Source organism: Jaculus jaculus, chromosome 5 (genome assembly GCF_020740685.1).
Source record: "Jaculus jaculus isolate mJacJac1 chromosome 5, mJacJac1.mat.Y.cur, whole genome shotgun sequence".
Lineage (NCBI taxonomy): Eukaryota > Metazoa > Chordata > Mammalia > Rodentia > Dipodidae > Jaculus > Jaculus jaculus.
In genome coordinates, this window is record NC_059106.1 from 156,972,491 (window position 1) to 156,999,398 (window position 26,908).

The 26,908-nt window shown below is 39.8% G+C and overlaps 1 protein-coding gene across 12 annotated transcripts in view; it reads right to left on the reverse strand.

The window, feature by feature from the left end:
- The window catches only part of Synj1 (synaptojanin 1), a 94,941-nt gene that overhangs the window by 18,717 nt on the left and 49,316 nt on the right, over positions 1-26,908 (reverse strand). For 9 of the 12 annotated variants that reach the window (XM_045149332.1, XM_045149335.1, XM_045149334.1 and 6 more), the window contains 13 exons: positions 25,565-25,756; positions 24,091-24,175; positions 22,502-22,642; positions 22,041-22,233; positions 21,210-21,368; positions 19,455-19,611; positions 18,803-18,920; positions 18,488-18,703; positions 14,522-14,600; positions 8,613-8,775; positions 2,396-2,605; positions 1,536-1,679; positions 903-941 (listed from right to left, as the gene is read on the reverse strand). In XM_045149332.1, coding sequence (XP_045005267.1) covers positions 903-941; positions 1,536-1,679; positions 2,396-2,605; positions 8,613-8,775; positions 14,522-14,600; positions 18,488-18,703; positions 18,803-18,920; positions 19,455-19,611; positions 21,210-21,368; positions 22,041-22,233; positions 22,502-22,642; positions 24,091-24,175; positions 25,565-25,756 — 1,896 coding nt within the window. The remainder of the gene's footprint in view (positions 1-902; positions 942-1,535; positions 1,680-2,395; positions 2,606-8,612; positions 8,776-14,521; positions 14,601-18,487; positions 18,704-18,802; positions 18,921-19,454; positions 19,612-21,209; positions 21,369-22,040; positions 22,234-22,501; positions 22,643-24,090; positions 24,176-25,564; positions 25,757-26,908) is intronic. The other 3 variants (XM_045149339.1, XM_045149338.1, XM_045149344.1) reach the window with 1 other exon arrangement.

The following is a 26,908-nucleotide window of genomic DNA, read 5'->3' on the forward strand; positions in this document are numbered from 1 at the left end:
GGTTTAGATTAAAGGCTCTCATCAACTGACTCCTTCAAACTGAGACTTGTGCATTTTTACTGCCCCACCCCCTTAGTACTGGGCACTGAATCTGGTCAGACAAGCACAATACCACACTGTTACATTCCTAGATCTGATACGATTTTATGAAAACCAAAACATTACATTTTAAACAAAGGAGTCCATTAAAAAAATTTTCCCTGTTGAAAGAAGAAATAATAGGTCTTGCATAAGCAAATGAGGCAAAAGGCAAAGTGAAGGTAAAGTTCACATAGTTATTTTCCGCTTAAGGCACACTCCTAGGAACCCTTCTAATACACAAAGTGCCCCCACTAGAGAAAGAATGTACTGCATTCACTAACCATACACTCGGGAAATGTTCTGTATCCACTGAGCCTGAATCTGTGACCACGGTAACCTGACAAAATGAAATCTTTACAACCAAATCAAATGTATTTTTTTCAAAACAAGTATATTCAGCTGGAGAGATGGCTTAGCGGTTAAGGTGCATGCCTGTGAAGCCTGAGGATCCAGGGTCGATTCTCCAGGTCCCACGTAAGCCAGATGCACAAAGTAGCACATGTGTCTGGAGTTTGTTTGCAGTGGCTGGAGGCCCTGGCATGCCCATTCTCTCTCTCTCTCTCTCTGTCTTCAATAAGTAAATAAATTTAAAAAAGCATATTCGATTTTGCGAAGTAGTTCCACCATGTCTATCTTGGAAGTAGAAGCCTCATTATTTAGCAGGAATCTAGAAGAAGTTTGAAGCTCTTTTAAACTTGGAGCATAAATGTCATTCATTTTGACTTTTACCAATATGCCTAAAATGTCTGTCATTTATAGAGGTCAAAATTCAAAATATCAGCAATGAGCATTCATATATGTTAGCAAATGTAAATGGTTACCTCCAAATTCTTTTCTAGCAGGTGCAGGACTCCTAGCCCCTTATAGTTCATAAGGCAATGTGCAGCAGAAAAGAAATGACATCAAACAGAGTTGAAATGTCAAGATCTGCTATAGTCGTCATGATGTCAAATATCACATAGGAATTATATATAAGTAGAGACTATTAAAAAGCTATTATTCAATGCATATGCTCCTACAATCTGACCAACATGTTTAGAAGGAACATTCAAAGAACTTTATTTAACATTAAAATGTATATGCTCTTTAGTCCTATTAATATATTTTATAGAAATTAGTGAATTTTAATGATTTTTATAGGGGTCAAATGAGGACTTTTTAAAAAGAAAGTAAACCTACTTTCAACTATAAATATGTAACATGACCATTACATCAAATTAGCAAAATTCAAATAAGCATCTCTGCTACTGACATGCTTAATGTATTAGGCAGACACATCTTATTTGTCCTGTAGTTCCTACCACGTTCTTTTGAGAAAAGCTGAGTAGAAACAATGATTTTTTTAAAAACAACACAACAATTAAAATCCTGATGCTTGCTACATGAAAACATGAAACATAATAAGGTAGAGGAGCATTTAAAATACAGCAGACATGGTACGAGTGGCTGGTTACCTGAAGGTGGAGGTGGCCTCTGTGGTGGGGCAGGACGTGCAGGAGGAGCAACTGGGCGGGGAGGGGGCGGCCTCTTGGGCTCTAAGGTCTGAGATGAATCTTTCTGCTGCAGCTGTGTGGCTGGCTGAGCGTCAACAGGAGAACCTAAGAAAGTTGCATAGGAAAGAGCAACTTCATGCTGGCTGGAAAGAACATACGACACATATATGTACAGTGTTCTATTTTGCTATTTTAAGCAATTGGTCCACTAGAGAAGTAGTATACATATTAAGTATAAAACAGCAGTGTACCACTGCGCTCTCCCTGCAACCATGGCTGCAATGGTGCTACCTCTATGTCGACTTCTCCTCTAGGCTCAAGTCCTGAAAGCTGATTTATTAAATGGCTTTATTAAGAAGGCACAAAGTTGAGTCAGTACAACCTGCTGGCAGGCAAAGAGAAGAGAAAGAAAAGTCCACTAGCTAGGGAAACTTACCATACAACAGAAAGAGACAAGCCTAACCACACAGAAGAAGGAGCTATAAACACTCTCATCTAAGTTGGGTGTGGTGGTGCAGGCCTTTAATCTCATCACTCAGGAGGCTGAAGTAGGAGGATTTTCTAAGTTTGAGGCCAGGCTGAGCTACAGAGTGAGTTCTAGGTCAGCCTGGGCTAGAGGGTGACCCTACCTACTCATCCCTCTGCCTCCCCCCCAAAAAAAAACCCCACAACACTCTGCCCCACTAACAGGAGAACAATGCCTCCTCTTTTGTGAGCAGGACAGTCAGTACATGGGCTCAAAAACTAAACAATAATGGTCCTCCAAAGTCAAACACAGTGGCTAGAGAAAGTCAAACAAAGCTTTCAAGTAAAACACGCACTCTGAGAACTTGGGGGCCCTGGAGTTCTTGATGGTGCTCGGCTGGGTCTGACGGGAAGGGAAGGTACAGGACCCTCTGATATTGTAGGTGACTGGCAGGGGCTGGTCCGGGGAGAAGAACCTGGAGACGTGCCAAGGCCAGAACTTGAGGACGGCTGCAGGTGCTGAGGAAGGAGCTCCTCCACGTCAGCGCCGTAGTCATCGACGTCGCCTAAGGAAAGGCAGACACACTGAAGATGCCGCCATCTGAACTCAGATTATTTTTAGGGCTGCTAAAATGTACAAGTTCAACATTAAATCACTGCCGACACAACACACATATAATAAGCAAGCAGACATGAGTAAAAGACTTGCCAAGTGTCCAAATCAGAATCAATACAAACGTTCTTAGAGAAGATGTAATAACATCTACTGCATTACAGTACCAGTGCTTGGGGTGGCACTAACAACTTATTCCCTGAGCAGCTGGTGCAGTGGGGGCAGACTAGAGGCTGACACTGTTCTTTCCAAGCCTGTGCCCTTGGGCTCTGTGGAAATGCCCACACTAACTACCCAATCTAGGTCCAGCTTTACATAGACAAACTTTTGGACAGCTATACACTCATCAGAAATCTTCTACTTCAAGCTTTGCCACCCAATATAGACCACCTTTTAAAAGCTGAACTCTTGGGCTGGGGGGACTGCTTAGTGGTTAAGGTGCTTGCCTGCAAAGCCAAAGGACCCATGTTCAATTCCCCAGGACCCATACAAGGCACATGCACAAGGTGGAGCACGCGTCTGGAGTTCGTTTGCAGTGGCTGGAAGCACTGGCACGCCCATTCTCATTTTCTGTCTCTCTCTCTCTCTCTCTCTCTCTCTCTGCTTCTCACATAAAAAAAAAAAATCTAAAACTGAACTTTCTCCCATGAGCTCTCAGCTTCACTTACCTTAGGGCTAGTAAGTGGGTTCAGTGTGCCCTGTGCAACAGGATTCCCCATCAGAACAGTTAACGTCCCTCCCTGAATAAGAAGTCCAAGTCCTATTTCTCTAGTGCTATGCCATTAGAAGTTTCTATGATACGGGATGGAGAGCTGACTTAGCAGTTAAGGCGCTTGCCTGCAAAGCCAAAGGACCCAAGTTTGATTCCTCAGGACCCATGTAACCCAGATGCATAAGGTGGCATATGCATCTGGAGTTTTTTTTGCAGCAGCTGGATGCCTTGGCGTGTCCATTCTTTGCCTCCCCCACCCTCTGCCAAAGAAATAAAAATAAATTAAAAAAATAAATTTGTACAATACCACCTGCCCCACCTTCTTCAGACATCTTCAACTACCACCCTTCCGGTCACGTCGCATGTCCACTAAGGACTAAGCAGGAGCACAGGCCTAAGCGGGTCCTATCGCCCATCTGTGCATTTCAGTCATCATGGACAATCCACTGAGTGACTTACATGCCCTGCTCCTGCCTCTACTGCAGGCAGCACACTCTCAAACTGTACTGCCTGAGAGTCTCACCTGGAGCACTTCGTGCTGGTCACCTCCTACCAGTCCTTATGTTCCTCTTCCTTTTAACATCTGTGTGCCTGGCTGCACATGTGTGGGATGTGTGACCAGAGGACCACCTCAAGTGCCATTCCTCAGGAACGTGACCACTCTTTTTAGAGACAGAGTTTCTCACTAGTCTGGAGCTTGTGAATTAGGCTAGACTGCCTAGGCAGCGAGCCCATATATCTGCCTGTTTCTACCTCCGCAGTTCTGGGGTTACAACTCTGTTATCAATTTCACAGGGTTTAGAAACATCATAGAAATGAATCTCTTGGTATCTCTGTTAGAGGCAAAGTTCTTGCCATCTTTGTTAAGATTTTCTAGATTAGGACCCACCCTAATTGGCTGAGACCCTGGACGGAATAAAAGAGAAAGTTAGCTGAGCACCAGCATTCATTGGTCTTTTTACTTCCTCCTTGCTGTTGTCACGATAGGACATGTTTCCTGGTCCTGCCATGCTTTCTCTCCTGTGATGGTCTCCATCCTCTAGAATTATGAGCTGAAATCAACTCCTTTCCTAAGCTGTCTTTGGTCAGGTGTTTTTTTTGTTTTTTTTTTTGTCCCAACCATGAAAAAATAATTAACTATATAAACACATACTACCACACTCAGCTTGTTCACGTGGTTTCTGGGGAATCACGCATGTCCTCATGTGCAAGCACTTTACTAACTGAGCTAACTCTCTGGCCTCCGAGGGCTTTATCCCTCTCATTTTAACACCTATCTAATATGGGATCTCCTGTGTCTAGCTTCAGGCTATAGGGCTTTTTACTCAGCCATTCCTCTACTTCATGATTCTCCTGTTGCCCATACTTGACGAACTTACGTCCTGCTTCAATTCCACCACTTACTGTAGCTGGCCAGCTGAGTGTTGCTGCTGAACAAACTCCACCATTTTGATGGTTAGAGTCAAGTTAAATTTGTAGATTTTAATCTCTTCTGGGCTCCCAAAGTCACTAGTCACTGATTTCCTGGTTGCTTATTCCTTTCTGGTCAGAAGCTTTACCTCAAAGCTTTTCAACTATCCTGATATTGGGATCACCCCACGTCTATAGATGACTTCAATAACTTACACTTCATACTGAACGAGTCTTAAGATGGGACCTATTCCTCCCAAAACTGCCTGTAGGCTGCAGTCTCATCACAATTGATACTCAGGGATAATGAATGGCATGCTACAAAACCCACTTTTCTCAGTAACTTCTATTATTCTGTCATTCCCTTCCTCAATACAGCCTTCTCCTACCTCCTAGTACCTTTCCATCAGCACTGTTCATTCTCAGGCTTTCCCATTGAAAAGTAGGTTTTTGCATTCCCAATCTCTTCATGAGGCACCTGTCCTTTTCTCTTTTCCCTCAATCTTAGCCAAACCTTAAACAGCTGTCTACAGACATTCTCCACCTACTGGGCTTCATCACCACCAAAGTTACTTTTATTTTATTTTAAAAAAATTTTTTGTTTATTTTTATTTATTTATTTGACAGCGACAGACAAGAGAGAGGAAGAGGCAGATAGAGAGAGAGAGAATGGGCGGGCCAGGGCTTCCAGCCTCTGCAAACGAACTCCAGACATGTATGCCCCCTTGTGCATCTGGCTAACATGGGTCCTGGAGAATTGAGCCTCGAACTGGGGTCCTTGGGCTTCACAAGCAAGCACTTAACTGCTAAGCAATCTCTCCAGCCCCCAAAGTTACTTTTAGAAAGGTCACCAAACAGCTCTTACTAAATTACAATGTTTCTGTTCTCTTCTCTCCTCATCTTTCTGAGGTATAAGATGCTCTGGACCACTCCTTCCTGGCTATACTTTTTTCCTGACCATAAATTTCTCTAGCATTTTAAACATATTTAGTTACTTTTTATTTTCCTCTCACAAGGAGCCTTCTGCCTAGACCTGCATTTTGTTTCTCAATATTGATTTCATTCTCTCATGCCTCTATATAATTCTATGGGCTAAATAAGTAATTGTCTATGATTTCACTTACTAGTGGATCCATTTTGTGAGTCCAGAGCTCTCTCCAGAGCTCCAGAACTACATAGCCAACAGCAGACATTCAAACCACTTAAACTCAGTCATCTCAAACCAACATGTCCAAAACAAACTCTATCTTCCATCCTTTTTCTCCTGTTTCTCCTCCTCCGTTTTCTCTGTCCTAAACACACCTGTGTAACCAACCAGGCGCTCGCCCTGCCACAGGTGCTTCCTCCCTCTTACAGTCTGATTCAATTTTGTCTTCAGATTCTCAACTTAAATTTCAATTCCTCTGGGAAAACTTGCCCAAGTCCTCCTCAGATCCACACTGGGGAGTTCTCCTGCCATCCATGATCAAAATGATGCTCTTTTATTGCAATTACCTGCATACTTGTGTAAAACATCCAGTGACACAAGAGTTTTACATAGTTATTGAAGTCCCAGCACCTAATTAGTGTTAATTGTCAACCTTTTTTCAACTTGACTCAAGAAACACCTAAGCTATCAGCAAAGCAAACCTCTGGATGTGTCTGAGAGAGTATCTGGAGACAATTAGGTCTGACATAAGAAATAAATTAATCCCTTGGCAGATTTATAATACAATGGCATTATAGAAGGTGGTGAAAAGTAGTGTCACCTTGTTGTAGGAAGGTCACTAAGGGCTTGTTTCTGGGGCTTATATCTTGCCCTGGCCTTTTCCTGTACACCCCCCTTTTCTGTTTCCTGCCCACTAAACGAATTATCAGCTACCATTACATGCTGCATCCACCATAATGTTCTACTCAAATGCACGGGGCTAAGTGACCAGGTACTGAACCTTCTGACACCATGAACCAAAATAAATTCCTGGTACATAAAGGTCCTAAATACATATATGTAGACCAAGTAAATAACCAAAGAATGTGGAAGCTAGTTATACCTAATAATAGCAACATAATAAGCCACACTGCTATTCTTACAAACTAAGGTATCAATTTTGGGTAGGTGCTGGATATTGAACCCAGGGCCTTGTACACACTTAAGTATGTGCCCTACCTCTGTAGTAGTTATCCGCTTGTTGATGGGACAAAACGTCTGACCAGAAACAGCTTATGGGAGCAAAGGATTTATTGCAGACTGACAGTTTTGAAGAGAAGCTTCAACATGGGGAGTAAGCATGGCAACTGGCTCATATCCATCATATATCAGCAGCAGAGTGAGAGCAGTCTGAGCAAGCTAGCTTTGATACATAATGGGCTGAACTAATAAATCCCAAGGTCTGCCCCTAGCAACATACCTCCTTCTAGCAAGGCTTCACCTCCCAAGTGTCCCACCAGCAGGGGACTAAGACAGGTGCTTAATCACAAACATTTGAAGCTATAGAGACCGTTTTATACTCAATCATCCCTACCACACAGTTACATTCCAGCCACTAAGGTTTGCATTTTAATGAAAAAAAAAAATGCTAGCATGATATAGTGAGTAGTGTTAGAAAGTAAATGCATTTTTATTTTTATTTTTTTTATGAGATGTTCCTTTTATTCTTTTTTTTAATTTTTATTAACATTTTCCATGATTATAAAATATATCCCATGGAAATGCATTTTTAAATCAGGTTAAGGAAAGTGTGGTATCCATATAACTTGTCCCAAATTCTAAACTTCAAATGACCATGTTTCAAACAAATGTGGCTCTAGACACTTTGAATCTTTCTAGATTACTTTGAAACATATTCTCTTATAGTAATTATTATGGATTTATTTCTGCTTTCAGAATAATCACTTGGAACTTCTATTTAACTATAAATGTTGGCACCAAACAGCACAAAAATTGCCAAGTTGTGCTTTTTATCTCACAAGAATACAAACACTTGCAAAGGTACTAATATTTACATGGCAGAATAGAAAATATAAAGTCTAAGCAAAATAAACATAGTACTATAAAAATGAATCCTAATTAATACTTATGTGTCTCAAGGAGAAAAATAAACTAGGATACTAGTTTAGTGATAGATTGGGGAGATAGCTCATTTGGTGAAGTGATTGTTTTGAAAGCATCAGAACTTGAGTTTGATCCCAGGATCTATGTAAACGACAGGCATAGTAGCTTATGACTATAACACGGTGCTGAGGAGGCAGAGACAGGTGGATCCCTGGAGCTCACTAGCTAGTTATTGTGGTGATATGAACAAAGTGTCATGTGTTTTGAATACTTGGTCTTCAGCTGGTGGCAATGTGGGAAAGCTGTAGAGCCTCTGGAAGGTAAAGATTGCTGGAGGAGATGTGTTGTCGAGGCAAGCCTTGAGATTTATAAGTTCAGCCCCACTGGTTACAGGTAGTTCACTCTTCCACACTGACAGGATGTGAGCCAGCTGTCTGCTCTGCCATGTTTTCCCACCTTGATGAAAATTTCCCTCAAAATTCTAAGTTGAAGTCAATCCTTTCCTCCCATGAGCTGCTTCTGGTCAGGTGTTTGACACAGAAATACCAGTCTAGCCTAATTTGTGAACTCCAGGCCAATCAGAGGACCTGTCTCACAAAGAGGTGGACAGTGTGCCTGAAGATAACACCTGAGGATGTTCTCTGGCTTACACACACACAAGCATGCATGCACCTGCATATACATGCCAGCACATATACAAACACATATACATACCACACCTGCACGGAAAAAAAACCAGTAAAGAACTTTAGTAATGGGAAGGAGATGTCTTTTACACTACAGGATCAATGTGTTCAGTGAACAAACCTTCCATGTCGAAATCTGCTGTCACCTCTGCATCTTCACCAAGGAGGGTGGAACTTGCTGATGAAGGCAAGGTGACACTAATTTTCTCTAAGCTCATTTCTTCTTCCAAATTTTTGATCCAGTCTGGACTTTTTAAAGTAATACTTATAGTCCGATTTAATAACTAGTGAGTAAAAGATATAAAACAAAAACTTATCATAAGCTATTTTAGAAAAGAAGGGCATCTCTGTTATACTACACAAAGGTATGAACAGTTTAGTCTTGTCAGCATTAGTTAAAATTTTAACATGGGATGGTTCCCCATTCTACTTTTCAACACCTGTGATGCTAAAAGAAAGTCTTGATAGACTGCACATACTCAAGTTGCCTTTACCAGAGCCAGAATCTTTTCTTGGGCAGATATAAACTCAGCAACAACTTTGACACACAATTTCATGCTTCCTTTGGTTTGATCTACAGATTAAATACCTTTTTTTTCTACAGAACACAGAAAATCTTTAAAATATATTTCCTCTCTATTTGGTCCCTCCTTACTTGGCATGATGGTCCTGAGGGCAGCTCTGCTGTCAGTTGCTGTACGCTAACCTACAGTTTCAACACTCCAAATGTCAGAAGCATATGGTAAGAGCTGAAGATGGTTTAGACTCTTCCACACATATGTACCATTCTGCAACCAGAATAACTGTTACCTTTCCTGTAAAATCAAGTAACTTTCAGATGAAAATATGATTTTATCAAACCACCATCAGTATAAGCAAGTTATTCTGTGTCCTGCTGTATTTAAGAAAAAAATTCTTGTAAAAATCTGCCGTAGACCTAGGATTCCCTAGTAAAAAACAGAGAGACTGTATTTGAATACAAAGTTACTTTCTAAGTTGTAAGCTCTTTTGCATAGTTTTTATAATTTTTTTTTAAATTTTTTATTTATTTATTTGAGAGCGACAGACACAGAGAGAAAGACAGATAGAGGGAGAGAGAGAGAATGGGTGCGCCAGGGCTTCCAGCCTCTGCAAACGAACTCCAGACGCGTGTGCCCCCTTGTGCATCTGGCTAACGTGGGACCTGGGGAACCGAGCCTCGAACCAGGGTCCTTAGGCTTCACAGGCAAGCGCTTAACCGCTAAGCCATCTCTCCAGCCCTCTTTTGCATAGTTTTAAAAATACTTTATTTATTTGAAAAAGATAAAGAAAGAGGGAGGAGAGGAGGGGAGGAGAGAGAATGGGTGCACCAGGGCGTCACCTTGCGCATCTGGTTTATTTGGGTCCTGGGGAATTGAACCTTGGTCCTCTGGCTTTGCAGTCAACGCCTTAACCACTAAGCCATCTCTCCAGCCCACCTTTGGCATAAAGTGTTAACTTTTGTTGGAAAAGTTTTTTAATGGGAACAGGACTAAACATTTTTGGTTTTCACAAATGCATCGTGCTGCTCTGGTCAACATGCTGACAGCTGGCGCCGCTGCATGTGCAGGTACCGATCATCCAGCTCCAAGTGCGACTGACACAGAGCCTGGCAGTGCAGAGGCCACAGATGCCAACCGGGCTGCACGGCTGTGCTCACAGTAACCGAGTATCCACACTGGGCTCTGCAGTCAGTCCTTAGTCAAGTCAGTAAGTCTTTACTTGCTTATCAATTCAAGGATTCACATCAGCTCAATTTATCCTTAGCTACATACTTTACAGATCATTGGTTTCTTTTTTGTTTTTTCTGGGAGGGGGGGTTTCAAGGTAAGGTCTCACTCTAGCCCAGACTGACCTGGAATTCACTATGTAGTCTCAGGGTGGCCTCAAACTCATGGCGATCCTCCTCCTAATGCCAACAAATGTCAACAAAATTCCTTTCTAATCATGAAAGATTATAATAAATACTCATTATTTTGGGTACTGGGGAACTGTACCCAGGCCATCAGGCTTTGCATGCAAGTGCCTTTAACTGCTAAATCATCTCTCCAGTCCTCTTTTGTTTTTCTAAGACAAATCTTACTACTTAGTTCAGGCAGCCCTGGAATTCATGGTGATCCTCCTGCCTCAGCCATATATCACCATCCTCCATTTACTGAATCTCCTCTGAAATGGGACAATTCTTTTTGATAGTGAAAAATTTAGGACTGAAATAATGATATTTTTTTTCAAGGTAGGGTCTGACTCTAGCCCAGGGTGACCTGCAATTCACTCTGTACTTTCAGACTGGCCTTGAACTCAAGAAATCCTCCTACTTTGGCCTTCCAAGTGCTAGGATAAAGGACTGTGCCACCACATCTGGCTGAAATAGTAATTTTAATAAATGCAACAAACTAGAGGTTTGGAAAAGTGTCACTTTTAAAAAAGGGTCAATTATTATCTTATACTTCCCTCAAATATAATTTTTACAGAATTTTGGAAATCTTTTAAGAAAGCAAGTGAATCCTTTCTAGGACTGGCATAGAAAATCAGATTGGAGGGCTGGAGAGATGTCTTAGTGGTTAAGGCATTTGCCTGCAAAGCCAAAGGACCTTGGTTCAATTCCCCAGGACCCACGTAAACCAGATGCACAAGGGGGCACATGCATCTGGAGTTCATTAGCAGTGGCTGGAGGCCCTGGCATGCCCATTCTCTCTTTCCCTCTCCCTGTCTCTCTCTCTCTCTCAAATAAATAAATAAAAATAAAGTTTAAAAAAATTAGATTGGAGGGTGAGGGAAAGAATGAGAAAGAGGAAAAAATAAAATAAGGCAAACTAAGCTGCAAAGGAAAGACCAAATAAAAACCCAAGAGCTTTCAAGAATGTGGAATTGAGAGCCATTCTTTAATACTTAAAATCCCATACAATGAAGAAGGGCTTTCTAAGAGAGCAAACTTAGAATGAAACTTAAAGAGCAGAAGCTGGCTGTGGTACCGCAGGCCTACAGTATCTCAAAAACACACAACTTCTAGTAAATAAGTGGAGGGAGGCAGGAAGAAAGGTTGAAGCTATACCAAGAGGCCTTATCTCCAAAATCAGTAATTTTCATAGAGTTAGGAGAAAACATGGTGACTAGACAAATTAGGAAAATATGTGCAGCCACATACCACATGGATTTAATATCTTTAACATAAAGGAAGTTTCAAGAATATCCTAAAGGAAAAGTGGGCTGGAGCTGAGGATGAAACTCAGTGGCAGAACATCTGCCTAGTATGCCCAGGGCCTGAGGTCACTCTCCAGCACTGCTCCAACAAGCGAAAAACAACCAAACAGGGCTGAAGAAACTAACTAACTACTGAGCACAGAGTACAAGTGACTTATAACCCAAAACTCAAAAATAAACAACTTCTAGTACATAAGATTTTAAAATGGAAATGTTATCCTTCTAGTTTTTCCATTTGTCAAAGCAAAAACCACCTACCATCAATTAGAATGTTACATAAAGATAATCCTGGGTACATATAACCTGGTGTTTTATCTTATTTTGTTTTCATTTTTTTGAGTCAGGTCTCATGTGGCCTAAGTCTGGCCTCAAAAAAACTCACTATGTCACCAAGGATGACCCTGAACTCCTATTCCTCCTGCCTCTACTTCCAAAGTGCTAGGTTAACAGGCATGTACCACCAAGCCAGGCAGGTATAAAACCTTTCTGAATGACAATTATAGAGGTATCAAAATATTATTATGTTTGTATTCTTTGACCTAATGATTTAATCTTAAGAAATAATAGCATAAACCTATAAAATTACAAGTATAACCCAAGGTAAAAACTGGAAATAATCTAGATGTCTATTAGTAAGAGTTTGTTGAAATAAGGTATACATTAATCCACATGATAAAACTTATGAGGTTATTAAACAAGATATATTCATTTACAGGTCATAACATGACCTTACATGTATTTGTACTCCATGTATATATGTGCAGATTCCATTTGTGTTAATGTATACACTTAAATCTATTACACTAATACATGTATAGTCAGACAACATTTAAAGAAATTAAAAATGGCAGAATGATGAACTGTCTTTTTTTTTTTTAACTTTTCTGTATTACATCCAGGGAAACAGACAAAATCTATTTCAAAAGAACACAAATGAGCTGGGCATGGTGGCATACACCTTTAATACAGCATACACCAGCACTCAGGAGGCAGAGATAGGAGGATCTGTGAGTTCAAGGCCACCTTGAGACTACAGAGTGAATTCTAGAACAGCCTGAGATGCTATCTCAAAAAACAAACAAACAAAAAAAAAAGCACACACACATACACATCTCTCTAAGGAACCTAAAAGATGTGACAGAGGAGGGAGCTCAGGAAACCCTTAGAAGCTGCTCACTGTGGAGAAATGAGGGAGAATGCAGTCTATCTCCTCCTGACCTAGGACAATTTAGAAAGATCCAAAAAAGTGATGCAGCACATCATAGAAATAAAACCATTTCACATGACCCATGTAAAGTTCCTCCATCAATGACATTTCAAATTATAGGCTAGGAGTATCTCCATTACTTAAAAAACTTTTTAAAAGGCTTCAGGGCTGGAGTGATGACTTAGTAGTTCTGGCACATACCTGTGAAGCCTGTGAAGCCTAAGAACCCAGGTTTGATTGCACAGTACCCATGCATGCTAGATGCATATGCATCTGGAGTTCATTTGGAGTAGCTAGAGGCCCTGGTGTGTTCTATCTCTCTATTTGCCTCTTTTAAAAGGTCTTAACGGGATAGATTTATTACATATTGGAAATGTTTTATGTTTATTTGACAGAGAAAGAGGGAAAGAGAGAAAAATAGAGAGCAAGAGAGAGAGAATGGGCATGCTAGGATATCAAGCCACTGCAAACGAACTCCATAAGTGTGTGTCCCCTTGTGCATCTGGATAGCATGGACCCTGGATAATTGAACCTGAGTCCTTTGACTTTGCAGGCAAAAGCCTTAACCACTAAGCCATCCCTCCAGCCCTAAAAATGTTTTATCTATGCTTGAAAATGATAATTTGGTACCACAAACCAAGTTGACAAAATAAGTCCCTATGAAAAATAAGCACCTTTTCCATTTGTTTACTTATAAATATTTTCTTCATGTAATAGAAATTTTCTCAACTATGTGGATGAGCAAGAATATCTACCTTTAATTAAAAATTTAAAACATTATGAATGATAAAATAAGAGAAATCAAACTTGGCAGTAAAAATGTTTTCTTTTTAGTTTCTGTCATTGGTTAGTATGTCTAAGGAGGGAATAATAAGTAGACCAAGGGTAGGCAGAAAACTAAATAAAAATACTAAACAAGGGCTGGAGAAATGGCTTAACAATTAAGGTGCTTGCCTGAAAAGTCTAAGGACTCATGTTCAACTCTCCAGGTCCCATGTAAGCCAGATACACAGTGACGCAAGGTCGCTGTGGTGGGTTGATTCAGGTGTCCCCCATAAACTTAGATGTTCTGAATATAGGTTCCCAGCTGATGGAGATATGGGAATTAATGCTTCCTGGAGGCAGTCTATTGTTGGGACAGGCTTAAGGGTGTTATAGCCAGTTTCCCCAAGTCAGTGTTTGGCACACTCTCCTGTTGCTATTGTCCACCTTATGTGGGCCAGGGGGTGATGTCCACCTTCTGCTCATGCCATTGTTTCCCCCAGCTATAAACCAAAATAAACTTCTTTCCTACAAGCTGCTCTTGGCTGGGTGATTTCTACCAGCAATGCGACCCTGACTGCAGCAGTGCACAAGCACGAGTTCTACTGCCCTGGTGTGCCAATTCTGTCCACCCCCCACCCCCCGCAGCTCCCTTGTATGAAAAAAAAAAAAAAGGTCTGTTGGGTTTGGCTCAAAAAAAAAAGCATTAAACAATTCCTTAAGAAGATCACAAGGTCTGTATCTTCCTTTACTGAAAATACATGGACATAATTTTGGTAAATTCCTATAAAAATATAATTTTCAACTTAAAAATGGTTTAGAATCAGAAAAACCAACCTTACCTCTTTACCATTAAGGCTCAGAACATTCAAGGCAGAGCTTCCCTCCAAGAATGTAACCCACATTTTATCTTCTACGAATCTTTAAGAAAGAGAAAAGTAGTAAAATAAAAACTCAATGACTTTTTTTTCCTTCAGTTTTTCAAGGTAGGGTCTCACTCTAGCTCAGGCTGACCTGGAATTCATTATGGAGTCTCAGGGTGGCCTCGAACTCATGGTGATCCTCCTACCTCTGCCTCCAGAGTGTTGGGATTAAAGGCGTGCACCACCACACCCGGCTAATACTCAACGACTTTTGCATAACTACCCATGGCTACTGGGCCTGGGTAGTGAACAGGAAAGGAGACAGACTACCAGGCTGGTGGTTAGCAGGAGAGCATTCCCACCCCTCATTCTTTCAACTTTATGCTAAGAATAGCCAGGAGGAACGGTCTTGTTCAAAGTGACTCTAAAGGAGAGTATGTTACAGTCCTGGGAGCCAAGTCTCCTGTCTTCACAGTCCAGCCCTATGTACTGTCACTCACCCAATGACTTCCCTGAAGGACACTCCCTTTTGACTCAGAAGGCAGTAGGGAAGGCCAGTGAGAGGAAACCCACCTGCCTGCCTACTGCAATTGGCCACAATGCCTTAGGCTGGAGCCTTCAAGTAGGTTCTTCAGGGGGCTTTTGTTATGATTCTAAGTTTATACTTCTGAAATAAACTCCCACAGGGAAAAAACAGAAGATATTATATTAACCTCAAAGAGTATGGTCACTAGTTATGTAATGTGGTATTATGCATAAAAGAATAAAATGACATTTCTTTATTTATAGAAACAATTTTGTGAGCTCAACTATCCCAATTGTATAAAGAAAACTTTTCTCTCTCAAGCTAGCATTCAAAAGGATGGTATGGTAGTTTGAATAGAATAGATGGTCCCCAATATATTCAGTTCTTTATTGTTTGTAGTTTGCATCTGTAGCCACCTGGCTGGAGGCAATGTCACTGGGTGATCTTAAGGTGTGGTGGTAGGTTTCAGATTTCAATCTAAAGATAGGCAAAGTGTGCCTAGCTGGAGTTCCTGAAGAGTGCAGTGCTGTGTGGCTTTTGGCTTGTGTTTCTCTTTCTCTCTGCTTGGACCTGTGAAAGCAGGCCAGCTGCTTCTGCCATTTATGGAACTTCCCCTGGATCTGTAAGATTCAATAAATATCCCTTCCTCCATAACTGTGCCTGGTCTGGAAGTTCATCTCAGCAAATCTGAAGCTGTCTGCTACAGATGGGTTGTGGGAGAAAAGCCAAAACAGAAGTGTTCAACTACTACTGTCAGCTGAAATCAAGGGTCTGGGGCAATTTTTATATAACTCCACACATGACTTGGGTAAGTGACTCAGTTTCTTAGGCATGAACTTATTAAGTTACAAGATGCTATTATTTGAAATATACAGGAACATCACTCATTCCTAAACAGCAACAAATAGTTGGCCATCCAAAGTCCCATATGGCTGACATGGGTCAGATCAGTGTCCTCAACTCCCAGCATTATTTGCTCTAGGCTAGTTCAACTATGTTAACTATGCCACTATACCCACCCCTTTCTGACTTTGTCTGCTTTTCCTTACCAACTTGGCTGTTATCAGCCATACCATCAGCTGGGTATAGTAACCAGAATCTAATTGTTGAGACACTACAGGAATTTATACTACAGTAATACCTTATATTTATTTATTTATTTTGATTTTCCAAGGTAGGCCCTTTCTCTAGCCCAGGCTAATTAGCATTCACTCTGTAGTTTCAGGGTGGCCTTGAACTCAAGGTATCCTCCTACCTCAGCCTCCCAAGTGCTGGGATTAAAGATGTGCACCATCATACCCAACAAATGCCTTATTTTCTTTTAAAAAAAATCATTTATTTATTTATTTGAGAGAGAGAGACCAACAAGGAGAGAGAAAATGCTCATGCCAGGGCCTCCAGCCACTGCAAAAGAATTCCAGATGCATGTACCACCTTGTTTATCTGGCTTATGTGGGTCCTGGGGCATTGACCCTGGGTCCTTTGACTTTGTAGGTAAGCACCTTAACTGCTAAGCCATCCCTCCAGCTCAAACGCCTTTTCTTTTCTTTTCTTTTCTTTTCTTTTCTTTTCTTTTCTTTTCTTTCTTTCTTTTTTTTTCAAGGTAGGGTCTCACTCTGGCTCAGGCAAATGCCTTATTTTCTAACCAACACTTTTTGTAATGATGATAGCATTATGAGGAAAGCTTTTTAACTTTGAGCTACAAAAAACTCAGTGTGTCAGAAAGACACCATTCTCTTCTTCCTTATACAACTTAGAGCCTTTCTAACTCAATGCAGTTTATTATATTTGCTCTTGAAAACACTCCTCTGATTTTGCTGCCCACTCACAGTCCACACATGTTTCCAGTGGTCTGGCATTTCTGTACTTGGCAAAGCTCACTGCCATCTGTAAAGTTAGCAGATTCCACAGTGTAATTTTTTAGAAAAAAAAAATTAATGTATTTATTTGAGAGAGAGAAAGAGGCAGATAGAGAAAGAATGGGCATGCCAGGGTCTCTAGCCATTGCAAATGAACTCCAGACACATGTGCCACCTTGGGTATCTGGCTTATGTGGGTACTGGAGAATAAAACATGGGTCCTTAGGCTTCACAGACAAGTGCCTTAACTGCTGAACCATCTTTTTGCTTGTTTTGCCCATTTTCTTTATTTCTTTCTCTCTTTCTTTCTTTTTTTTTGAAAATTTAGGATACATCACTATTAAATGACATGAGGAAGTCTAAATGTAATTTCCTTTCCAGTTGGTCTTTTACTCTCTGAAAGGACCTGATATGTCTTAGGTCTGATTTTCACTCTACAGAAAGCACACCATCTTAATTCTGTGGACTGGGCCATGTAGGATCTGGGGAGCCATTGCACTGATTTTCCTAACTAAATCATGAGCAAAGCTCGTGTCTTCAAGTTCTCTGTTCTCTGAAGGACCTAAAATACAGATTACCCACCAAACATCTCTAAAACAGACTTTAAAACAGCAAATTAATAGCACAAAGGAATTAGGCATGGCCAGTCTCTCAAAATCACTGGCTGTAGAAGAGATCACTTCTAAAAACAAACAAAAACCATCTGGTTCTGCAAAAGCAGAGGGTTAGCTCAAAATGGAAGTCAAAACTGGGATGGATGACTCCCTAGTATTCATAACATCTCTGTTGGCTGCATATTAAATATCTTTACAGTTACTGCAAACACCAAATCTCTTAAACTGGGTAAAGAAGCCCCTCTGGGTTATTTAGTTATTTCAGTCTCTCTTTATGTAACCCAGGCTGGCCTTGAACTTGGAATCATCCCAGTCTCTCTCTGGAGTGCTAGGATAATAGGTATGTACCCCACTTTTCTTTCTCATTAAAACAAATACATGGGGCTGGAAAGAGAGATGGCTTAGTGGTTAAGGTGTTTGCCTGTGACGCCAAAGGACCCAGGTTCTATTCTACAGGACCCATGTAAGTCAGATGCACAAGGGGCACATACATCTGGAGTTTGTCTGCAGTGACTGGAGACCCTGGCGTGTCCATTCACTCTCTGTCTGCCTCTCTTCTCTCTCTCTGCTTGCAAATAAATTAATTACAACAAAAGAAAACAAACAACAAAAAAACATGATCAATCTGAAGTCCATTTTCATATAGGGCTTTGTTATATACTCCATTGTGGAATGTTGTGCAGGCTGTCCTTGAATTTGCCCATACTTTTGTCCTTACAGTTCATATAAAAGTTGCATTATTTATTTTAACTTTTCTACGTACAGAATGCAGTTTAAACATCCATAAGCTTTTCGGATAAAATCTAAAGTATGATTCTTCTTTATCTTGGAATTAGAGTACTTATACATTTGACCACCAAATTAAGTAATTTAAAATACGGATACTACTGCTTATGAGTTATGAACTGCTTTTGGTGTTGCCCAAAATGCCAAGTGTTTTACTCACCTTATGAGAATAACTTCACCAAAATGTGCAAACTGCTGCAGGAGCTCATCAATCAAGGCATCATCAAAAAAATTATTTTCTTGGACAGAGCTTTTGATTGAGACTAATACTGTGCCATCTGGTGGACCCTGGACTGCAATTACTTCCTTATAAATGCTTTGCCTCTCTTCGGCTTCCACTTCAAATATATCTATATCAATCAGGGCAACAACAGGCCTTAAGGCATAAATGAAGAGAGATAGATTAGAGATGTTTTGAGGAGGATTTATTTCAACTAACTTCTAGCATCACTAGAAAAGCTGAGACTGTTTCAACCTGTGGTCAGACGTCTTCAGTTCTGCTCTCCCATAGTGCAGCAAAGTACCAGGAGTCCATGTATACAGGATTTTGCTTTCATCTTGAAAACTAGCATTTAGAAGGTCTAAATCATCAGCTACAGTAAGAAGAAAGAACACATGAGAGAAGCCATATGAGCAGCTATGAACATAATAGCTCCTCCTTCCTTTCATTAGCTTTAGCCATTGGAGGCTACAATGCCAGACATACTTAAGGGGCAGGCAGTCTAGGTATCTTTAAATTAGAAAGGTTTTTGGTCAAGTTATTTTATTCTTTACTTAGAAGAATTAAAATGTTGCCTTATTTCTAAGATTACTTAAGACCTTGGATCAAACAATGCTTATAAATAATTGAACACATAAAGTATAATTCAAAAATATATACAAGCTACTTTAGTTATTAAAAAAACTTGAGTTAGCCTTTAATTGAAAACTTTACAAAATGTTTCTTCCCTTCACTTTACATGAAACTACATCACTGAAAAGAACACAGGTTTAAAAATTACTACTTTAAAAGCATGTCTTATATTTGTTTTAGAAAACATTTGTCTTCTTCCTTGATATTTATAGCAATGCCATTTTCCTCATAAAATTATTATTAACTTATCTCAATGAAGAAGTCTATTTCCAACCTGATCTATCAAAAGGCCACTTCCTCCTTCTCCAGAGAACACGGTCTGTCCATGCAGGAGTGCGGCACTTCTCACTGGTGTCATAGTCGTCAGAAAACAAGTCATATTTATAGGTTGGAGCAAATGTTACTTTTCCCTCTAAAAATCCTCTAAAAATCTAAAATAAACATAAAAATTAAGTTATTAGAAAAAGGCATAAATGTAAGCTTTTTACCTTTTAATACACTAGATATTATCAGACAAAATTTTATCTAGGAACACTTATAATGCAACTGCATAAAGCTTAAAGGAAAACATGCAGGACATGATCTTTTTTACATCACTTGTTTGACCTTCAGTTAAATAAACTAAAAACATGGATAAGGGCTACAGAGATGGCTTAGCAGTTACGGCATTTGCCTGCAAAAACAAAGGATCCCAGTTTGATTCTCCAGGACCCACGTAAGCCAGATGCACAAGGGGGTGCATGCATCTGGAGTTTGTTTGCAGTGGCTGGAGGCCCTGGCGTGCCCATTCTCTCTCTCTCTTCCTCAAATACATAAATAAATAAAATATATTTTAAAAAATATTTTTTAAAAAAAACATGGATAAGGGCTGGAGAGATGACTCAGCAGTTAAGTGCATTTCTTACACAAACCTGGATGCTTAAGTGGGCCTGAAACCACCTGAACTCAAATCTCCGGATCCTACACAGACATCTGAGCATGGCTACCTGAGCCTGTAACCCTAATCCTGCAAAAGGAGCAGCGAGCTCCAGCACTGGTAAGAACTTGTGGCTCAAGTAAGAATGGGTGGAAGAGTGATAGAGCGGGGATGGCCAATGTTCTGCTCCATCCACGGCATGCAGGCAAGATCATGGGCCACTGCAAGGGCACATACGCATACATTCACTACATAGACCACTGCACACACACCACATTACACACACTTCAGGAAAATATAAACAAACAAGAGAAAGCACAAGTAAGGTAAATATCCCACCTATAAAAAAGACATTTATAACTATGTGGGATTTTGTGAATCATCTGGTCTGATGTCCTATTTTCAAGGCATATGTGGTGGTTTGATTCAGGGGTCCCCCATAAACTTAGGTGTTCTGAATGCTAGGTTCCCAGCTGATGGATATTTGGGAATTAATGGCTCCTGGAGGGAGTGTATTGTTGGGGGCGGGCTTATGGGCTTTATAGCCAGTTTCCCCATCCCAGTGTTTGGCACACCCTCCTGTTGCTGTGGTCCATCTTCTGTTGGCCAGGGGGTGATGTCCACCCTCTGCTCATGCCATCGTTTCCCCCTGCCATCGTGGAGCTTCCCCTCGAGCCTGTAAGCCAAATAAACCTCTTTTTCCCAGAAGCTGCTCTTGGTTGGGTGATTTCTACCAGCAATGCGAACCGGACTGCAACAGCATAAGAATTTAAGTCTGATAATTCCAGACATTATACCAACAGGCCTTCAGTAGCTTCTACTTAAATTGAAGCTACAAATTATTATTGTTCCCAATACTACATTCTTCTATTTGAAAATGTATCTTATAGACTCATTAATATATTTTTCTTAATGGGAAAAACAATGGACTTTCCTTTCTCCTTCTCACTCATTGTTTCAGAAAAAGTAATTCTGTATGCTTATCTACAGATAGTTATGTAAATATAAATAGGGGCCAAGAAAAAGAAAAAGCAACTGATCATAGAAAGTAATTATGTTTCATTTTCAAAAATATCCTTCTTAACAAAAGTGTATTCTCAAGTATATATTTACCTGTCCAGCATTTTTCTGGTTGATAAGTTGATCTCCTGCTATAAGAGAATCCCAATTTTGCTGTCTTATGAGCTCTTTAACTTCTTCATTTGGGAGATCAATTCGATAGTTGAAGTCACCACACCAAAATACATAATCATGGGAGAACAACATCCTTCCCTGAAAGCAATGACATAGCACTTGAAATTCTGAAAAGTCAATATTTTAAAAATGTCTTACATTATTGTGTGTGTGTGTGTGTGTGTGTGTGTGTGTGTGTGCGCGTGCACGCGTTTTGTTTTGTTTTGGTCTCACATACACTTGCCTCCACCAAAGCTTTGTTCCTGGAACCCAATAGTGACAATGCATGAAGCAGGACTACTGCTGATGTTTCTAAGAGGATCATTTCAATTTTCAAAAATTCTGACATAAAATTTGGGGTAAATAAGGTTTACCTTTAGCCAGGCATGGTAGTACACACCTTTAATCTTAGCACTAGGGAGGCAAAGATAGAAGGATTGCTGTGAGTTCAAGACAGCTTGTGCCAGAGTGAGACCTTGCTTCCAAAACCAAGAGCAAACAAACAAAACAAATATCTGTAAGAACATGCTGGGCTGGAGAGATGCCTCAGTAGTTCAAGGTACTTGCTTACAAAGCCCGATGGCCTGGGTCTGATTCCCCAATACCCATGTAAAGCCAAAGCACTACATGGCGCATGCATCTGGAGTTCGTTTGCAGTGGCAGGAAGCCTGGCAAAGCCATTGTCATTCCCTCTGTCTGCCTCTTTCTGTCTCCCAAATAAATAAATTAATGAAATATATGTATTTAAAAAAAGAACAAGCAGCAGCTTACCATGGGAAAACTCAATTTTCGTGCTATTTCTACAAAATCCTCATTTCTTTCTTTGACTTGTGATTGCCCTGCAGCAAAGTGGCTACAGACAAAGCAGAGGCTGGTGGTGTGGAAGAGCATGCGAATGGCCACGGCACCCTTGTTTCCAGTCGCTCCTCCCATCCCAGTCTTCACAGTATCAACCGCAACATCCCTTTAAAATGCAAGACATGACGTTCAGCAGCTCATGGGCACAGCAAGTTAGCTCTGCTCATTACATAAGCACGTGACTATATATCATACAGTACTCTGAGGGAAACCCAATCAAATATTCAGTGAAATGATTAGTGATCCCTGAATCAAATCTACAGTTTACATCAAGAACTAAGGGCAAGTGTTTCTCTGAACACTTCTCTGGCTTTATCTGGGACTCTTTTTGTGATGTCATGGTAGAATTTGGCCCCTGGAGTGCTGTCACTGACCTGATAAAAGGAGCATGCTGCGGTCTGATAAAAACGAACAGGCAGACGCCCACCAGCTGCTCCGAGGCCAGCAGCACATACTTGTTGTCTCTGGAGATTGTCTTCTGAAGCTCCACTGCCCACAGCTTCTGGTTTGTTGTGCTACCAAAATATTAAGAAGGGACTCTTCATTAGCTATTGAAACTTCCTAAGATGCAAAAAACCTTGATGCAGTCTATTGGGAAAAAAACTCCCAATTTCACTAAAATAATGTAGCATTTCAAAATCGAATCTACAACTCCTTTACCAAGGAAATAGAGCTAACTAAATGGTATGAAGTGTGAATATTGTGCCTATTTTTGCTATACAATGAAGTAAGATTACTTCCAAGAAAAGCACCTAATACTCTGAGTTGTATGCTAACTGGCACTTTTTCATAGATACAATTTTTCTTTGAAAGAACTAATAACAGTATGGTCATTCAGACTTAAATTGTTTGGCAGGTAGGTTTTCAACCAATCCTGTCACCTGAAGGAAAATATTCAAAAGTATTTGTTTCTAATTATAAAACTTGAATTTTAATCCTAGCACTTGGGAGGCAGAGGTAGGAGGATCACTGAGAATTTGAGGCCACCCTGAGACTACATAAGTTAATTCCAGGTCAGCCTGGACCACAGTGACACCCTACCTCGGAAAAATAAACAAACAAACAAACAAAAAACAACTTGAACTTTCAAGAAAAAAATAGAATTTTTAAAAGCCTTATATCAGCTATTGATCTTTATAGTTTCCCAATATTTAAAGACTTTTCTGGTGAAATAATCAGTGAAAATATCAACCAAAAGAAATTTAACAAGATGTACCAAGGGATTTACATATCTCAGGGAACTTTTCTAAATGATCAATAGATAATGTCACACAATCATTCTAAGGCAAAACACGAATAGATTTTAGTACAAATCAAACACAAAAAGCTCACTGACAACATTTTTGATTGCATTTCCAACTAACCCTTAAAACACAAGCATTTATTGATTTTTTTTGTTAGTATTAGAGAAGAAATTTTCTGAAAAAGTTATTAATATATTTCTTTTTATAAGTTATGGATTTAGATGATTTCTTCCCTATTTTTAAATATTTTTATTTATTTTCAAGCAGAGAGACAGACTCAGAGAGAGAGTGGGTGTGCCAAGGACTCCAGCCATTGCATAGGAACTCCAGATGCATTGCCATTTTGTACATGGCTTTACATGGGTACTAGGGAATTGAATCTGGATCATTAGGTTTTGAAGGCAAGTGCCTTGCCCACTAAGCCATCTCTATAGCCACCTTTTTTTCCATGCATTTTACCCAAAACAATACAATGAAGCATAGTGATGCATATCTAAGAATCCAACTGTCTTAACTCGGACAAGAAGGAAATTTGGAAAGCGATAAAACAATGCCACCCTTCTCAGTAAGTTTCTGCTTTGGAAATATTACAAAAAAAAAACCTGTGTTTTTAATAGTAATGACTCATCACTATGATTGCTTGTAACTACAGTTTGGTTACCTGTTCTCTTTGTCCCTCAACAGGAAAATTTTCTGGTGTTGTTACCTGGATGACTTACCTTGCATTCACAATGTTTCCAGCATTCAACTCAACCATCTCTTCAAAACCAATTGCAAATATATCCGTTGGTTTACTTCTCTTATCTATAATTAAGCATTAAGAAATACCTTTAAGTGTAGCCATAGTAGCAATCTCACTTCATACAAGGCAATACCAAATCATATACAAATCGACGTGTCTTGATCTTAACCAAATTCAAATTGAAAGTCAAAACTCATGAGTGATAGTATTACTTTAAGTTACTTCCTGCTTGGAAAAAACTAAGATGTGAATATTTTAAAAAATAACTGAAAAAGAAAAAATATATCTCATGATATTTTCTCTATATATCACCTGAATGTATATTAGTAATTGATATATTATTAAATATAAACTATTTTTTCTCTTTTTAAATATTTTTATTTTTACTTATTTATGAGAGAAAGAGAGAGAGAGAATATGCATGACAGGGCCTCTAGTCACTGCAAAGGAACTCCAGACACATGTGACACCTTGTGTATCTGGCTTACGTGGGACCTGGAGAATCGAACCTAGGTCCTTAGGCTGTATAGGCAAGTGCCTAAACCACCAAGCCATCTCTCCATCCCTAAATGTATACTATTTTAAAAAGGAATTTAGGTCAATTTTTTTTTTTTCGAGGTAGGGTCTCACTCTAGTCCAGGCTGACCTGGAATTCACAATGGAGTCTCAGGGTGGCCTCGAACTCACAGTGATCCTCCTACCTCTGCCTCCCGAGTGCTGGGATTAAAGGCGTGTGCCACCACGCCTGGCTCTAAGTCAATTTTTAAAGAGAGCAAGGTCTTAAGTTTTAATTCTAACCAACAGCATAATGAAAATATCCTCAGGTTAACATTTTAAAGTTCTGCTATGAAAGCCTGGTAGTAGAGTATACAAACAGAATGACCACCAAGTTTTTATAAGAATAAACCAGTACCATTAAGTTATAAAGTACTAACAAAAGAGTAAATTTTACAAGACTGCTTAAGACTCACCATGGGGAATGGGATATACTAGACAAATAATAAAATTCAAATTATTAGTTATAAAATAATCTTGGTTCATATTCATTTAAAAGGCTAAAGTATTGGGGGAAATGGCTCAGTAGTTAAAGGTGTTTGCTTACAAAGCCTGTGGGCCCAGGGTTCAATTCCCCAATATCCATGTAAAGCAGGATGCACAATGCAGTGAATGTGTTTGGAGTTCATTCACAGCAGCAAAAGGCTCTGGTACACTCATGCTTGCTCACCCTCTACCTCTCTTGCAAATAAATAAAATTATTTTTAAAATACTTAAAAGTACCACCATACCCAGCTCCACCATTTTTATGAAAAAGAAAATGAGGATCTTAATAGATGTGATCTATGATTAAACTGATAAAAGAACCCCAAGTTCTTTGGTAAAGTAGTATAAACTGTGAGTTGCCTCACACTGCAGTCTAGATTTTAATAAAGCCCAAATATTCAAAAGCCAACCTTGAAACTCCTGGATGCCAGCTAACTTGGGCGCGTCAAGAAGCCAGTCAGTGAGTGTTTGATTCTTAAAAGCTATACTGCGAAACTGCTTCCCACCATTCACATTCCATGTTCCCACACATACTCGAATTTTCTTGGGTTTTGAATATTTGTAGAAGTTCTCACACATGTTCTTTAGTACTTTTGAAGATGCTGTCAAAAATAAGATAGAACGGAATTTTAGTTGCCTTAAAGAATTTATAGACATTGATTTTTCTAAAACATGACGTCTGGAAAATAAGTTTTCAAAAGCACACACAAGATACATGCATAGGCACAAGAAAAGATCAGCCTCGAATGCAAAGGCCAGCCTGAGCCAATTAACCAACATGTTAAAATAAATCAATGAAATTAAATGGTCAATATATATATGAAAAACTATCACAAAATTATGGCAGTCACATAAAACATGCAGAAAAAAATAGTTCTGTTTTAATGGTACATTGATTTATAAAGTCTAAAACCTAAGAACAGTACATGTTTAGGAAAATGGAAACCGACTTTCACACAACTTTTTGCTGTTGTTGCTCCTTTTCGAGGTAGGCTTCCGCTCCAGCCCAGGCTGACCTGGAACTTACTCTAGTCTCGGGTTGGCCTCAAACTCACAGGGATCTTCCTACCTCTGCTTCACAGTGCTGAGATTAAAGGTGTGTGTCACCACACCCAGCTTTCATACAACTTTTATTAAGAGGCTGATAAAAACATAAATTTTAATTCTCTCCAAAAAAACAAATTTAAGGATATTTACATTTATGATTCTCACTATTGACAGGTGGCTTGATGAGTCATGACACCCTACAAAACTGCATAGGAAGGAAGATAATGACACATCTGACAATGAAATCACCACTGAATGTCTCCTATCTCACTCAGAGCAGAAGCTGAAGTCCATAAGAATGGCCTGAAGGGACAAAACTGTGTATCTTATTTCTTGGCCATCAACTTCCACCCTTCTCTCCTCACTGCTGCGCCACTGGCCTCCCAGCCTGCTCCAAGCACAGGGAGTTTGTTTCTAGGGGCTGTTCCGATCATCTGCAGCACTCTTTCCTCACCTCCTAGGTCTGTACTTTTCAGTAAGGCTTTCTCCTATCGCCTTATTTAAAATTGTGCTCTGCTACAAACCTACAGTACTCTGTCTTTGCTTACTTTCTGTATAGCATCTACCATACTTACAAACTACTTACAGGCTTAGTATTTCTACTCTGAAAACCTGAAATCCAAAATGTTTTTAGTGTCAGCACAATGTGCAGTTAAGTTTAGGGTTTTTTTTTAAATATTTAATTTATTCATTTGAGAGAGAAGAGG